The sequence below is a fragment of the Sus scrofa genome, chromosome 8, assembly GCF_000003025.6.
Source record: "Sus scrofa isolate TJ Tabasco breed Duroc chromosome 8, Sscrofa11.1, whole genome shotgun sequence".
Taxonomy (NCBI): Eukaryota; Metazoa; Chordata; class Mammalia; order Artiodactyla; family Suidae; genus Sus; species Sus scrofa.
In genome coordinates this window covers 29584425-29601384 of record NC_010450.4, presented here as the reverse complement: position 1 = coordinate 29601384, position 16960 = coordinate 29584425, and the positions used below count along the sequence as shown (strand labels likewise).

General features: G+C 47.9%; 1 protein-coding gene across 7 annotated transcripts in view; it reads right to left on the bottom strand.

Annotated features, from left to right (window-relative positions):
• Positions 10811-16960, bottom strand: part of TBC1D1 (TBC1 domain family member 1) — a 220231-nt gene continuing 214081 nt past the window's right edge. For 6 of the 7 annotated variants that reach the window (XM_021101100.1, XM_021101102.1, XM_021101101.1 and 3 more), the window contains 2 exons: positions 14569-14742; positions 10811-12675 (listed from right to left, as the gene is read on the bottom strand). In XM_021101100.1, coding sequence (XP_020956759.1) covers positions 12475-12675; positions 14569-14742 — 375 coding nt within the window. In that variant the 3' untranslated portion in view covers positions 10811-12474. The remainder of the gene's footprint in view (positions 12676-14568; positions 14743-16960) is intronic. The other variant, XM_021101103.1, reaches the window with a different exon arrangement.

Genomic DNA, 16960 nt, shown 5'->3' with positions numbered 1-16960 from the left:
CAGGTATTTTCTATTTGTCGCCTCGTTGTTCTTGTTCTTTTTTTTTCCTTTTTTGGCTGCCCTGCAGCAAATGGAGGTCCCCAGGCCAGGGATCAGATCTGACCGCATCCAACGCTCCAGAGATCCTCTGGTGCCACAGCAGGAACTCGGATGTTCTTTTTCTTTTTCAAAATTTTTTATTATAGCTGATTTACAATGTTCTGGCAATCCCAGTCATGCACATGTATTTTCTTTTTCTCATATTATCTTCCATCATGTTATGTTCCTTCACACGTGGGACTGGATGTAGTTGCCTGTGCTATACAGCAGGACCTCATTGCTTATTCACTTCAAATGCAGTAATTTGCATCTACTAACCCCAAACTCCCAGTCCATCCCACTCCCTCCCCCTCCCCCTTGGCAACCACAAGCCTGTCCTCCAAGTCCATGGGTTTGTTTCTTTTCTGCAGATAGGCTCATTTGTGCCATATTTTAGATTCCATATATAAGTGACAATATGGCATTTGTCTTTCTCTTTCTACTTACTTCACTGAGTATGAAAGTCTCCAATTCCATCCATGTTGCTGCAAATGGCACTATTTTGTTCATTTTATGGCTGAGTTGTATTCCACTATGTATATGTCCCACATCTTCTTAATTCATTCATCTGTTGATGGACATTTAGGTCATTACCATGTCTTGGCTACTGTGAACAGTGCTACCATGAACATAGGAGTGTGTGTATCTTTTTGAATGAAAGCTTTGTCTGGATATATGCCCAGGAGTGGGATTGCTGGGTCATATGGTAGGTCTATATTGAGCTTTCTGAGGTACCCACAGGCTGTTTTCCATAGTGAACGTACCAATTTACGTTCCCACCAACAGTGTTATCCTTCAAACGTCTCTTGCCTTCCACCCCATTTGGCAGCTCTCTGAAAGGAGGCTGTCCACTTCATGGAGTCTTTTTGTTGCTGTTGTTCTTTTGTCCTTTTAGGGCCACACCACGGCATATGGAGGCTCCCAGGCTAGGGGATCTAATCAGAGCTGTTGCTGCTGGCCTATGCCAGAGCCATAGCAACGCCAGATCCAAGCTTCGCTTGTAACCTACACCACAGCTCACAGCAACGCCAGATCCTTAACCCACCGAGCGAGGCCAGGGATCCAACCTGCAACCTTATGGTTCCTAGTCGGATTTGTTTCCACTGTGCCACGACGGGAACTCCCATGGAGTCTTAAATAAAGTGTGTATCACCTATATTACCTTCTTTAAGCATTTTTAAACACTATGTAACATAACTAATTTTAGAAAGACTACACATTTAAAGAGTGGAAGCCAGGTCTCTTTGCCACTGTTCTGCCACCAGCTCCAGTGTGTGTGGGTTTCTGCACACCAGCTAGCAATCCTCAGATGCCAACATGGTGTGCTACAGCCAACTCACTTCTTTTTTTTTTTTTTTTTTTTGTCTTTTTGCTATTTCTTTGGGCCGCTCCCACGGCATATGGAGGTTCCCAGGCGAGGGGTCGAATTGGAGCTGTAGCCCCTGGCTGACGCCAGAGCCACAGCAACGCGGGATCCGAGCCGCGTCTGCAACCTACACCACAGCTCACGGCAACGCCGGATCGTTAACCCACTGAGCAAGGGCAGGGACCGAACCCGCAACCTCACGGTACCTAGTCGGATTCGTTAACCACTGCGCCACAACGGGAACTCCCATTTTTTTTTTTTTTCCAACTCACTTCTGATACCGTCTATCTGGAAGAGCATCACACCCCCCGGGGCACGCTCTCCCAAGAGCCCCTCAACTTCAGAACCAACTGAAGGTCCAGGTTGTCACCTATGCTTTGACTAACTGGCTATGAATCAGATGTTCCCACAACCCCCTCCTTGGGTTTGATTAACTTGCTCCAGCAGCTTATGGAATCCAAGAATCGAGTTTACTTACTAGATTACTGATTTAAAAAAAAAAAATCATTGGAGCGTAGTTGACTTACAATATTGTATTAGTTTTAGGTGTATAGTGAATCAATTATTTTATATATATAGCTCCATTCTTTTTCCCAATATAGTTTATTATAAACTATTGAGTAAATTTCCTTGTGCTCTACAAGTAGGTTCTTTTTAATCACCTTTTTTTTTTTTGGATTTTGATTTTTTTTAGGGCCGCACTCACGGCATATGGAAGTTCCCAAAGCTAGGGGTCGAATCAGAGCTGTAGCCACTGGCCTACACCACAGCCACAGCAACTCGGGATCCAAGCCACATCTACAACTTATACCACAGCTCACGGCAACTCCAGATCCTTAAGCCACTGAGCCAGGCCAGGGATCAAATCCACATCCTCATGGATCCTACTCGGGATGGTTAACTGCTGAGCCATGAAGGGAACTCCCTTAATCACCAACTTTATACGGTTGATAACTGATTTATTATTAAAGGATATAACTCAGGAACAGCCAGATGGAAGTGATGCACAGGGCAAGGGGGGGAAATAGCTCCCATGCCCTCCCCAGCACTCCGTTCTCCCCGAATCTCTACATGTTCACCAACCCAGAAGCTCTCAGAACCGTGTTCTTTTGGGTTTTTATGGAGACTTCATAACGGAGGCAGAACTGATGACACCATTGGTTACCCGTGATTGATTCAACCTCCAGCCCCTCTCCCCTCCCTGGAAATCAGGAGGCGGGACTGAAAGTTCTAACCCTCTCTTCTAGGTTGGTTCCCCTGGCAACCAGCCCCCTTTGGTGCGTTCCAAAATTCACTAACTAACAACACTTTTACCACCTGCATCACAGGAAATGCCAAGGGTTTTAGGAGCTCTGCTCAGAGATCAAATACAGACTTATGTAAATCGCACTATCACTCATTATAGGGCTTCTCAGCACCCACAACATGGGCTAACCCGTTTTTAACCTGCAAGGGGAGCCAAATCCTGGACATGCTGTGCCTCTGGACCCTTCCGGAAGCGCCGATCTGGCCCACACCGCTTCCCTGAGCCCTCAGTCCAGCCAACAGCTGAAGGCGGCCAAGGCTGAGCATTTTACTGGACACAGCCTGTCCCTTCCACTCAGGTAAGAAATGCACCTGGAGATACGACAGTTCTTTCAGCGACTTTGGACTGGCCCCCAGACAGTTCCTCCTTGAGAAGAGGCCCGCAGGCGACTTGATCTCTCTGGTTTGTACCTCTCTCTGCAGACGAACCACCTGCAAGTTCCCCAGGAGCCGGGGGGGAAGGGGTGTTTGGGCTCCCCGCCCTCTGCATCCCATCCCACAGGGTCCGGGTCCCCTCGAGCCGCCGCCATCAGTGTTGCAGGCTTTCTCCTGACTTCTTTGCCTTCCCCAGTCCTCTCTAGGTGTTGGGGCACTTTTCTCCTCCTTCTCCTCTTAACCTGCCCCTTTTCAGGGGATGGGGTGGAGGGAGGTAAGGGGTGATGAAATTTTAAAATCCTGGTGATCATTCATTTCTAATCGTCCTATTTATCTCAAAGATCCTCAGGCACACAGCATACCTCGTGGTCTACCAAAAACACTGGAAGTGAGCCGAGCCCACCCTTCAACCATTGCTACTCAATCAATAATGGTGATTATTCTGCAGTTGCAAACAGATCAAATCCTAAGCATTTCTTTCCTCCTTGAGTTCATATTCAACCAAGGGGCTCTTAACAGGACATGGCATGTGTGTAGTGACTGCTGGCTTTGTTTTATTAGCTATTTTTATATCATCATACTCTACACTTAACATTTTTCACTATTTAACAGTCTCTGGAATTATTCAAATTTTCAATGAACAGAATTATACCATGAATGTGGAATGAGGAGATAAGTAAGCAGCACGACCTGCCAAGTTAGGAAGGTCACCACAGCAATGGGAAAGTGAGGAGGAAAGAGAACCATCCAGCTATAGAACGACAGATAGAGATTCTCCTCTCGGAGTTCCCGTCATGGCTCAGTGGTTAATGAATCCGACTAGGAGCCATGAGGTTGCAGATTCAATCCCCGGCCTCGATCAGTGGGTTGAGGATCCAGCATGGCTGTGAGCTGTGGTGTAGGTTGCAGACGAAGCTGCTGTGGCTCTGGCGTAGGCTATAGCTCCGAATGGACCCCTGGCCTGGGAACTTCCATATGCCATGGGTACCGTCCGAGAAAAGGCAAAAAAAAAAGAGAAAGAGAGAGATTCTCCTCTCACAGCCATCGATGCTGACTCAGAGGGCTCCCATTCTGTAATCATCCAGTGAGACTTTTCCTCCTACACACGAGTGGTTCCCAAATTTTAGCACAGCTCAGAATCCCTGGGAATCCCTCAGAGCTCTTGTTAAGTAAGAATGCCAGCTCCACCCTCTTTAGTTTCTGAATTAGATTGGGGTAGAGCCAGATAATTTGCATTTTTAACAAATTGTGGATGCTGCTGCTGCTATTGGTGTAGGGACCACACATTGGGAACCACTGCCCTGCACATGAACTTAGAACCTGGCATTTAAACATTCATTTTGCTCAGATCAGGTCCTGGGTCCAGCTTGTCAACATCAGTCAAGGACCTGTCATTCACTGCATTAGCTTTGCAGCATCCTTGCATCTGAGAGGCATGTCCTTATACAGGTCACTCATGCAAACGTGGACTGGGCTGGCTGGGGACAACACCCAAGTCAGGTTAAGTAAACTCCTAGCTCTTAGGTTCACCTCAATCCATTATAATTACAGCAGGAGTTCTCAATCCTGATTAAGCTTTAAAATCACAAGGGAACTTAAAAAAAAAAAAAAAAAACTTAAAAAAATCTCACCAGGTGATTCTAGGGCTGAGAACCACCATTTAAGGGTCTATACTGGTCTAACCTTAATGAATCAACCCAAATGAATTGTCCTGCCCATGTAATTTAAGTTGTTGTGAGAGACGTTGTCAAAAGCTTTGCTGACACAGGGGGTATATTGATCATTGCACTTTCAAAACCATGAAACTGTACTGGCCTAGCATGACATGGTTCTAGGAAACTGTTCTAATTTTAAAGATCACCTTTTAAAAATGTTTCCAGTCTGTCAAGGAATGTTGCCTGGGGTTGATTTCAAGCTCACAGAATTGGATCCTTTTAGTTTGTATAATCCCAATGTAATGATAGCTAACATTTTTTGCTAATTTTGTCTCAGCCAGTGTTCAGTGCTCTTCATAAATATTCAAATAATCCTACAAAACAGTTATTGTCCTTTCCTTTTTTTAATTTTTTATTTTTTAGGGCTGCACCCACCGCATGTGAAAGTTCCCAGGCTAGGGGTCGAATTGGAGCTGTAGCCACCGACCTACACAGCAGCCACAGCAACGCGGGATCCGAGCCAAATCTACAACCTACACCACAGCTCACGGCAACGCCGGATCCCTGACCCACTGAGCAAGGCCAGGGATCGAACCCGAATTCTCATGGTACTAGTCGGGTTTGTTTCCTCTGTACCACAACAAGAACTCTCCATCCTTTCCATCTTACAGATGCAACATCACGGTTGGCTTCTAGCTGACTCCAGGGCCCATGCTTTTAACCACCAGTAGTTGCTTCTCATTTGTAACTGCCAGGCTCCACCTTGTTCTTCAAATATTTAATGACGTCTTACAAGGACGTTAAAGATATGAGAACACATGAAATAACTGGGATAAAGACAGAAGACAGAGAGAGTCAAAAATGGGTCATGGGTCAGAACAGAAGGCCTGCACATTTGCTAACTGAAGGGTCACTGATTTGGCCTGGAGTGTTCTGGAAATGTCAAATCAAAACAGGACCCCACGTTCAGTTGCACAGTTGACACTGAACACAAACATTGCTCAGGAGAAGTACCTGGAAAGTCCTGGGGCCTCTTCAAGAGGACACTGAGGATTACAGGAAAGTCTACGAGGACACCCTCATAATCCACGCAGACAAGAGCGTCCCAGGACTCAATGAACCGTAATTCACATCATCCACTTCCCCATTATAAAAAAAAAAAAAAAAAAAACCTGGGAATTTTGCCTAGCTTTATAATTCCCCAAAGATTGCTGCATTCGCATTTCCAGAACCCCCTCCATCACTGGCAACTCATTCCCAAAGAATCTTAAGGGCAACGGAGCAAGTCTTTGCTCACATTGTCTCAGTTCCCCAGAATGTAATCTGAGCAGTCAGCAGTTCCTTTTGGACAGTTTCACAAAGTCTCTTGACTCTTCCCTTTGGACTCTCATGCATGAAATCACATCTCGCTTTGAGGAATGAGGCGTCCCCCTGAATGCAGTCGACGTGGCTGTGTCCACAGGCGGCCTGTCAGGTCTGCAGGTGAGGTTAGTGTAAACAGAAACAACAAGGTCACCACATCACCATGCCCATGTCACCCACCCCGCCCTCCTGGGAGCTTGAGACCAAGTCAGGAAGAGCAGATTCCCTTGTGTGAGTGCGAACAGCCAGTGATGAGGCCAACAGTTTATCTTTTATGAGACTACACATTAATGGGAGTTTTGTCTTGAAGGAGGTTAGGATCTTCTTGCCATCTGAAAAGGACACGGCATTAGGTGCATGGCAGTTTTTGAAGAGAGCACTCTTGGGACAAGATTCATGCTTAGGATACAGAATTATGACCATTTGGAAGGCAGGCTTCCATCTTCTAAAATTAAGCCGCCCAACTCCCCCTTGGCTGGTTGCTTTTCTTTGATCTCACCTGGAGCACCGGCTGAGCCTTCTCTGGCCACTCTTTGCAGGCAGCCCTCGCCCCATGATGACTTTTGCTTACTTATTTCAGTTACCTGTGTCCTCTGCCAGCAGGCATTGACCCTGCAGTCCCAGCCTCCAGCCCAGCAGCTGGTTCCTAATGGAGCACCACAACCACCTGCCGGAAAGAGGGAGAACCGTCAGGCAGGGGGCCGACAGTGACTGTGGAGTGGGCCCCGATGGGCAGGTGGGCCCAACTCTCCATCATGGGAAGACAGGGGCTGTCGTGACATGAGGAGTGATCACAGAAGCACATGGGGGAAAAGAGAGGGATCCTGAGTGGAAAAGCTCACTTTCTCCTTTCTAATAACCAAGACGATGGAGGATTTGAACATATGATATTTAGGAGTAAAGTTGATGGCCCTGTACCTCAAAGGAAGGCAAGAGATCCTAAAAGCCTTGGTGGAAAGTGCAGAAGGGCTGAGGTGGGCAGAACTTGGAAGTCATTAAATAGATCAGTGCCCCACCACCATCAACCACCCCCTGTAGATTCCCAAAGCGGCACCTCAGGGTGCCACCCAGCAGGGCACTAAAAACCAAAGCCACAGTGGAAGAGCAGTCAGCTCTTTTCCTACAGCTGGAAGACACACGCAGCACGGTTGGGGGTTCGAAAGAAGAGCTGTCTGGAAGAGCAGGAAGAAGATGCCCAAAACATGGATCCAAATACAGAATAAGGAAGAAACAGCAGCAGGAAGGTGTAGCCGGGAAAGTAGGAAGAGCGGACGAGAATCTGACTGGGAGAAAGAATGAGACAAGCTGCCCCCCACCCCCACCCCCGCACCCAGGGCTGTGCAGGCTGAGCCGGGGTTCTGGAAGGCGGGCCTGCAGTAGCAAGTGCCCTGACTCACTGGGGCTATTTTTAACACTCATTTCAGCTCCTCTCCTGCCCTGCCCAGCCCCGCCCAGCGCTTCTCAGACTCCTCAAGGACAGCAGGAAAGGGCGGGAGGGCGGTGTGTCCACAACAGGCACGGGCAGTGAGCAGGCAACCACAGGGCCTCCTCCACCCCTGCCCCAGAGCCCAGGGCTCCGAGGGGGGAGCCCAGGGAAAGACTACTGAGAATGTGCTACAAAAGGGCTTTTCACAAAAGGATGGTGGGAGTGTGGCCACTGTCGTGTTTCAGTCACGTCTTAGCTGGAAATGAGGTGAATGTGTTACTCAAACAATCTTGGAAATGCTTTTATTACCCATTCAAAGCTTCCCAAATGAAGCGTTTGAGTGCTTTTGAAGTCCTTGATTAAAAACATAAAACTCTAACACATTTTGATTAGCTTACATTAGTCTACTCTTGAAGATGGGAATTTGCTAGCCAGATTTCAACAAAAACCTTTGCTCAACTGGTGAATACAGAATTAATGAGCATCATGACTTAATGTGACCAACAGCACCCCTCCTCCTGTTTAGTGGTTGGAAACCATCCTTTTTTTTTTTTTTTTTTCTTTTTTCTTTTTAGAGCCACACCTGTGGCATATGCAGGTTCCTAGGCTAGGGATCAAACTGGAGCTGTAGCCTATGGCCTACACCACAGCCACAGCAATGCCAGATCCAAGCTGCGTCTGCAACCTGCACCACAACGCCAGAGCCTTAATGCACTGAGTGAGGCCAGGGATCGAACCTGCGTCTTCATGGATGCTAGTCAGATTCGTTTCCACTGAGCCATGATGGGAACTCCAAGCCATCCTTTTTAAAGCCATGACAGTGCATTCAAACCAACCATCAAACTAGCCTGAGTTTGGAAACTTGACATTTGAATTATTATCTCAGTCTTAAAATAATATTTAAAGCAATGAAATGTTCCTTGTTCTCCTTAAAAACACTGGGTAGCAACTTTTTAATCAGTATTTTTAAACAATTTTGTTTCACCTCATTTAAAACTTCTATCTGAAAATTTAGTCATGTGTGAAGTTTTAAGTATACACATAGTGGTATAAATTCAAACGCTTTGCAAATAAGGGTTTACAACCAAAACAGCTGATTATTCACTTTAGAGACATGAAGGCAGTTGTCTATGGAGTCTAGATACTAAGAACATTCTTTTTATCTTTTACTAGCAATTTCAAAATGTCCAAACAATGACTGTTATGTCTGCGCCATATCATAACTCTTAGAGTTCCCTAATCTTTCTGATCACTTCTAAAGATGGCAGCAAAAGACCTGACACAATGCAAAGTTTCACTTCTACAAAACCAAAGACGATTCTGTGTTGACTTTTTTTAACATGACACTGCAAGGGTTTTCAGACGTCTGTCAGGAGCAAACACTCTACCCATCAGTTCAGACCCTGGGGTAGTGCCACCCTCCCTCTGCCGGGAGCCCCCTGTGGGGCTAGACTGGGCAGCACCCCCACCCCACAATAAATGAGGGCCCCAGAAACCACATCTCAGGAGAGAAGCCGAGTTGGGTTCCTCAGTACACAGATCCTCCTCCTGGAAAGTGAAGCGGTCCTTTTCTTTCCTGGCCTTGAATCTCGACGCCATCAGAGATGATTCCCCAAACTCACTGGAATTAAAGCTGGCTGGTATCAACGACCAGGCAGTCAGGAGGCTAGGATCTCCCCTGACCCCGCAGCCAACCACTAGGTGATTCTGAACCTCTTCTCCTCAGTGTTTTCCTCTATAAAATGAGGTGAAATGTGGTGTTCCAGGATGAAGGAAGGGTCCCGCGGACCTTCCTGATCCAACATTATTTTGAGCTATTCTAAACCCTTAAAGCAGTTTCAACTTAAATTATAAAATGTAACAATTTTTTGAATTACAAAATGTAATAATTTTTTAAATTATTAAAGTTTCCGGATGTTACTTTGTAGAATGTTTGGTTACACCTGGCAAAGGGAAGCAGGCAGGAAGGGGAGGGCCAGCGGGCCGGCTGTGGTTGCTGCGGTTTTTAGGCTCGGATGTTGCACCGTTTGGGACAATCTGTGAATCTGAACTCGGGGGCTCACTGGTCATACACACCTAGAGCTGGAGGGCCTCTGTCAAGTGACTCCCACACGGATCAGGCAGGTCCCCAAATGAACTGTGGCGGTGTGTACTATGTCAGCTTTGTTAAACCAGAACGACCTTTCCCTGAGTCCCCTTCCCGGCGCTTCTGAATTAGAAGTGGCTCACAGACATGCTGGTGTGATTTGGGAAGATAAAGTGAAGCAAGGGCCATTCTCCTCGGAAGGTCGTCAGTCAAATGTGATGATGACGGACAGACCAGAGTTGCCCAGCGGATCCCAGCCCGTCCTCACTCTTCTCGGCTCCACCTCCAGCTCTTCTTCCCCAGTTCTGACCTTGAGTGATGGCCTAGGGAAGCTCAGGCCCACCATCAGACCCTGCACGTGATGCAGGGGTGGTCACCCCCACGGCAGCCCCTGCCCAGGCCAGGTCAGCGTCTGTGTGCGAGGCTTCTCAGGCAGGCCACCTGGGGACGCTCTGGATCCCTGCACACAGCTCCTTCTGCACCTTGGCCCTCTCCGGCTCCACACACAGTAGCGTCTGCTGATTTTGTAATGACTCCTGCATCTCATAGCCTTCAGAGCAACTCTCTCCCGATCTAACATCCAAAACAAACATGAATCCCCAAATGGACATGTTGTTCCATCTACATTAACTCCTAAGAGGGCTCCGAACTGAGCACCGTGCACAGAAGGTATTTTTCTCTGCGATCCATGCCACAGTGTGCTTGCTGGGCTCACGACGTCTTCGGTCTAAGAGGTACCAAAGGACAGGCGGCCTTCAAGGGCACACACGTGGGTGTGCATATGGTTGCGTGTCGGGGGCGGGGGACGACACATAACATCAAACTTTCTTGGCTTAAAAACCTGCCTCGGTGAAGCCGCGCGCAGTGACGTGAACTCCGAGTCTACCTGTTCCTGGCTAAGGCACAGGCTGCCTGCGCTGGAATCACAGGCCTGTGTCCACCATCCTCTCTGCTCAGCGCCATCATCTCACAATGGATGCAGCTGCTCTCAGCAGCCCTACTATGCACATCCAAGCAGCCGTGCTGCAACACCGAGTCCCTCAGCAACCTCACTGCTCTTCAGTGACATTCATCGTCCGACCTGCAGGTGTTCCCGGGACGGGCCTTCCAGGCTGAAAAGAAAAATTTAAACAAACAAACAAAAAACACCATAAAAGTACGGGCATGAATGATTTGCTTTATTGCTTTCTTATTTACCGCAGAGTCGATACCTTTGTGTAATGCTAATAAGATGTCCAAAATTCAACATTATTAAACAAACAGAAAAATACGTGGAAAGAAGCCCTCCTCAAGTTATAGCTGGTGGAACAACTCAGGACAAAGGCTACTGGGCTTTCATCGAGATTATGAAAGGGCTTGCCCTCCACTGACACGGGGAGCAGGTCCCAGGGTCAGCCAACTGTTCAGGCACCGGGGGCAGCATGGGTGCCTCCCCTGGAAATGTCTGGGAGTCTCTAAAGACTCCAGACTCGAAAATCCTTCCTCTTACCTCCGGCTTCGAACGGACGCCCTCCATGGAGAGCGTCAGAAGAAGTGCCTCGGAACAGAAGTGGTTACGATGAGAGAGACCAGAAAGGATTCTGCCGTCAAGGACGTGAACCTGCCCACATGGCTCCTCTCTACCCCCACCACCCGCCGGAGGGAGCACAGGGGACAGTCCCACATGCAGCCGGACACCAGGGCCACGGAGAGCGGCCTCCTGCTGGTTCAAGGCACGGGGTCCTCAGCATCCTGAGGGAGGGGCTGCTGGCTTGTGAATTATACTCAGAACGCATGTCCTACCTCGAAGAAACTGCTCTCAGCAGCTGGACGGTTGATGCAATTTCACACTCAATGTCTGAAGACTCTGAAAGCCCCAGAATATCTGGCATCCCTGAAAAATCCTGATTTGCTCAGTTACTTCATTCCAATTCCCAAGGTTGGAGACTCAAGGGGCACATGGCTACACTGCACCACCCAACAGCAAGAATACACACACACACACACACACACACACACACACACACGACTCTGGAACGGGGCCATGAAACACCACAAAGAAATAAACACCTCAGACGCTACAGCCGTAGTCGCATGTCAGCAACACCAGGTAGAGTCTGAACACTGGGGATCTTCCCATGAAACATTTATCTACGACTGTGATCAATACTTAAGGGCTAAGCAAAAAAAAATATATATATATGGAAACTACTCTTCTTGAAAGACAAACATCATTAAATACCAAGCACAGTGATCAAATTTAAGATATCAAGTTTAAACAAATCACTTTCAATTTTCCCCCAATAGTCATCTGGGGCTTCCACAAGAATGGTCAAGGGCCAACTGCACCCCAGCCGGTGGCACCGAGGGTGTAAGTCACACAAACTCTCTCTGGAAGAACCACAGACTCATGTCTTTGCCAGAGGACCCATCACCTCCAGCCTCTCTGGCTGTTGAAATCCCACAGTATTACGAATGCCCGTTACAAACACAGTGATATGGAAAAAGTAAACAAAGAAACAAAGGTGCATTTATTCGTGTCCATGCCTCTAAATCTACCGAGAACAGTAACCAGGACCAGAGAAGGGGACGAAGTAGAACCTACACGACAACAACCAAAACACCGGGACGCTTGCCCCTGCACCGGCACAAACCACTGCGAGTCGGTTCAGAAGAATCTGTGCGGGGAAGCCAGTCTCCTCCCTGAGAAGCACGCGTCACGCCCCCTCCTCTCCCTCCAGCATCCGCCTTCTCCCTCGTTAAGGCCTGGACAGCGGGAGGATGGGAGCAACGTCTCCTCCAGGGCTGCGCCCTGGCGGGGGCCCTGCCCTGCCCCGTGCTGTCAGTCGCCTGCGGGCCCCGGCAGGGTGAGGTCAGGCTCGGGGCCGCCCTGCTCCACCGTCCGCCTCCGGAGCTGCTCCACGGTCTGCAGCAGGGCCGACCTCTCCAGCTCTAAGGCCAGGGTTGCCTGCTTCAGCTTCCTTTCACTGGTCAGGAGCTTCTCGATGGTGGCTTCGAGGCTCTGGATCCTCCCATTTGCCACCTGGAGGATAAAAGAAGAAACGAGAGTGGTAAAGGCCCGGGTGGGAAGAACTCGGGGGATGCACTGTGCCCTGCGGGCCAGCCTGGGCGGGCGCTCTGGGCCCTGTGTCCCTGTGTTGACTCTCGGTCCGGGATGTCTCAATCTTACGGGAAAAAAAGCTAACTTTCAGAAGGTGACTGGCCGTCAGGACTGGGTCGGGAAAGCCTCTTCTCTGTCCGTCTACGTAAATATCCACTAGGTCCAACTGAGGTAAAATCCCTGCTGGGAGGAACACATTCTAGACAAGGGTTGATTTACTAAGTTCTCCAATGCTGGCTTTGTCTCCCGTCACTGCCAAGCTTGTGTCTGCAAAGTGGCAGCTTTCTGTACAGAAAAGAGGCTTAGATCAGGATGAAAAGCTTATTCTAAGGATAGCCCAGGAACAGCATGGAATATATATTTTGGAAAAACAAAACAAAACAAAAAAACAAAACAAAATTTTCTCTACAGCAGCTCAAAAATAATTTTTTAGGAGTTCCAGTTGTGGCTCAGCAGGTTAGAACCCGATTGGTAAAGTTCTGTGGTGGCGCAGCAGAAACGAATCCAACTAGGAACCATGAGGTTGTGGGTTCGATACCTGGCCTTATTCAGTGGGTCAAGGATCCAGCATTGCCGTAAGCTGTGGTGTAGGTCACAGACACGGCTCAGATCCTGCATTGCTGTAGCTGTGGCGTAGGCCAGTGGCTACAGCTCCAATTAGACCCCTAGCCTGGGAACCTCCATATGCTGAGGGTATGGCCCTAAAAAGACAAAAAAAAAAAAAAAAAAAAAAGAACCCACTAGTATCTATAAAGGTTCGATTGGATAGAATTGAAGGCAGGTTCGATTCCCAGCCTTGCTCAGTGGGTTAAGGATCTGGCGTTGCCACAAGCTGCTGCATAGGTTGCAGAAGCAGCTCAGACCTGGCACTGCTGTGGCTGTGGTGTAGGCCGACAGCTGCAGCTCTGATTCGACCCCTAGCCCAGGCAGGAGCTTCCACATGCCATAGATATGGCCCTAAAAGGAAAAAACAAATTCAAGCTCCCCCACAACAATTCCTTAACAATGACAGCTTTACCACCCACTATGATATTTAAGAAGTAGACTGTATGGTTACTTTATTCCATCTGATTGGTAGTGGAGCTGTGCTAAGCGGTTAGGTATCTTTTGTCCCTGTCACACAGAGGAGGGCCTCAGAGCAGGTTAGCGTCTGCTCCGGATGACAACGTGGGTAACGCTGGATCTGGCAGGATCTAGGTCTCTGGACCACACCTCCGTGCTTGCTCCATCTCACCCTCCTGTGGCACGGTCTGGGCTTGCCTTTCTACTCTCTGTCCTCAGCCACACTGTCTATGTTAGAATGGAGGCTTCTAGAGGGGAGAACCGTGTCCTTCATGAAGCAAATCTCTGTATTTGCACCAGGGACTCATGAATCACAACGGCATGCTCTGGTTTATTCTGTTAGAGGTAGATTTCTGTGGCCCTTCCCTCACGTGATGTCACTCCAAGGACAGGTTTCATTCCTGCCTTAGACTCTCCCATCATTACTCAAAGCACAGTCGCTGGCATTTGGCTAACAGCCTCGCAGCCCCTGAACCTAAGGGCAGCTCTGGGTCTGTCTCCTGAAAGGGTAAGGGCAGAAAACAGCCTCTCAGAAAGTTCCAGGACAATCTGACCTCAGCAAAGGGTAATCCGTCTGCTTCCTAACAAAAAGGAACAACTCTCCTGGGCTACCTTTGATCCTAACTACAAACAAAGCAGGAGAGGAAGGGCCCACGGTCATGGGAAAACCCAGCTGGCCGGGGCCTTGGGTGAGCTAATGAACCACCACACGCTCAGGGTTGGGGGGGGGGCTGCCTCGTCAATAGGCTCTACCTGCAGTTGTTCCAGGAGGTCCAGGTTCTGTTTGCGTAAGCTGCTGTTGGTTTTCTCTAACTTGTCCATTCTTTGGTTGTCACTGAGAGGAGAGGAATCGATAAGCTCTTCTTGAAGCACGTGGTACTCCACTTCATAAGCTTGTAACTGTTTAGAGATGTCCATCTCAAACACCTGTCACACACAGAAAAGTCAGCAGGCACTGACAATGAGAAACATCACACAACACTCACACACACACACACACGAGCGCTAGGCCACGTCAACGGGCATCCGATAAGCACCTCCTCTGTGCCTGATATTATTAGTGATAAACAAGGAAAACTCTGCACTGAGAAGGTAATTATAATACCTTTACTTGGGGACAGTAAAAACCAAAGGTAACAGTAAATAGAGGTTTTTCAAAAGCTGAAACCTTATGTTTGAAAAGGCTTACAAAAGTTTATTTTGAATTCCATTTCAGTCTTCGATCTTTTTTCTCTGAAAATTCTATTAGGTTAGATACATCGACCATGGGTCAAAGAAAGAATAAAACAAAGAATCACGGCCCTAGATGCCCAGTCACCAGGTCAAAGTTTAATTACAGTTCAGCTGGGTTTTCAGAGTTACAAGACAGCTAAGTAATGGAACTGTTTACTAAAAAACCCTCCTCTGCACATAAGATATGCAGAAATGAGCCAAAACCCAAAGGTCACCCACATAGATGAGTGAATACGAAACAATGCCCGAGCTGCCTGCCTTCCCATAATAGTAACAGTGATTAAAAAACCACTTGTGTGAAAAACAACCCCAAAGTGCCCCAGTGAGTGAGCTGCTCCTGTGTGCACTTTCTCTGGGTGAGTGAGGGGGAGGAAGCGGGCGAAGAGGGGGTCCGAAGGCAGAGGCTGCTGCAGCCCCAGGCATGAGGTTGCGGCACAGACCTGAGAATCCAGCCACCAGACGAAAAACCCCAGCACGGTCAGAACGCACACCTCAAGAACGAAATTAGTCTTTATAAGAGCAGAAACTGATGCTTCACTATATTCCTTAAGAAACTCCAACACAGTTAAAAATCAATGAAAAATTCATTTCCTTTGACATCCTATTAGCATTCAAGCTTGAAGGAGTCCTATCTTTTCTGAAATCAATTTTCAAAGTCCATGCTGACTTTCTCACCATTTCCGGCAACCTTATTTTCTCATCTTTAATTTTTCAGCTTCCTGGTTTCCAATTTAATTCAATGGCCACTACTAATTGGGCACAAAAGTCATTCTACGCTGAAAAACTAATAATACATGTTGCATCTGTGTGTCTGCGTGCATGCGTGTAGTTACTGTATTGATCGGACTCTCTGTTGTCCCTCAGAGGGACCATGACGTCAGCAGGGATTATCGTCTCCATTCCAGAATCAAGAAAATTGATTCAGAGGCTTTGAGTCAGCCCTTGAATGGGGGCTCCACTGGCGACTCCTGGAATGACCTTAAGCAAGTTGCCTGACCCTTCCCGGCCTTGTTCCTGGCCTCCAGCGTAGGGGTGGTAACACCTGCCTCCTGGCATCACTGGGGGAATGATGAGACACAAGCTGGGCAAGCTGAGCTGCTGCCCACTGAGCTAAGGGGTCTGCTTCCACACACCTGCCATGAAAGCCTCACTTTTTGTGTGTGTGTGTGCAGCAAAATTACAAAGGATGCCACATCATGGAACTTCTGAATAGCTCAAACAGTAAAAACCACACACATTAAAACCGAGATTGCCGAGACATTAGTGTGTATTATAAAACACGGTGTGGAATAAACGTCACACACACACACACTGTTTTTCTCCCACAGAGAAAGGTTTTTAAATGAGCGCCTAACCTGGAAAACCTGGGGATGAAACTGCTGGCCTTTGATAGGGATTGATGAGCCCCTAAGTAAGCGCTCTCAGCTGAGGAACCGTCCTGGGTCAGTCATCTCTGCTTAATTGCTTCATTACCCTTGATCTTGCAGTTCTGCCTGGGAATTTATCCCTGGCCATGGCAGTGTGTGGCTGGCCATGACAGGACTGCCATGGTCCTTGAACAACGCTTTTTCACGTCGCTGTATGTTCTTCACAACTGTCATTATAATGACTTCATGGTATTCTACCAACTCGACCGTCAATCACCATGTTAATCCAGGCATCACATGCTGGCTATCTAGTTACTTCAAATTTGTCATACATGACAACTCTAAACATCCAGGCTTTTCCTGGATTTAGGACTATTGCCTAAGCATACATTCCAAGAAATGGGATTATTGGGTCAAAGGGTATGAATATTGTACTGGCTCATGCCACACACTGCCAAATTGCTTTCCAAATGGGAATAATCAACAACAATGCCGAGAGCAACATAAGAATGTGCCAGTTACAGTATACCCTTGGCATTGGGTAT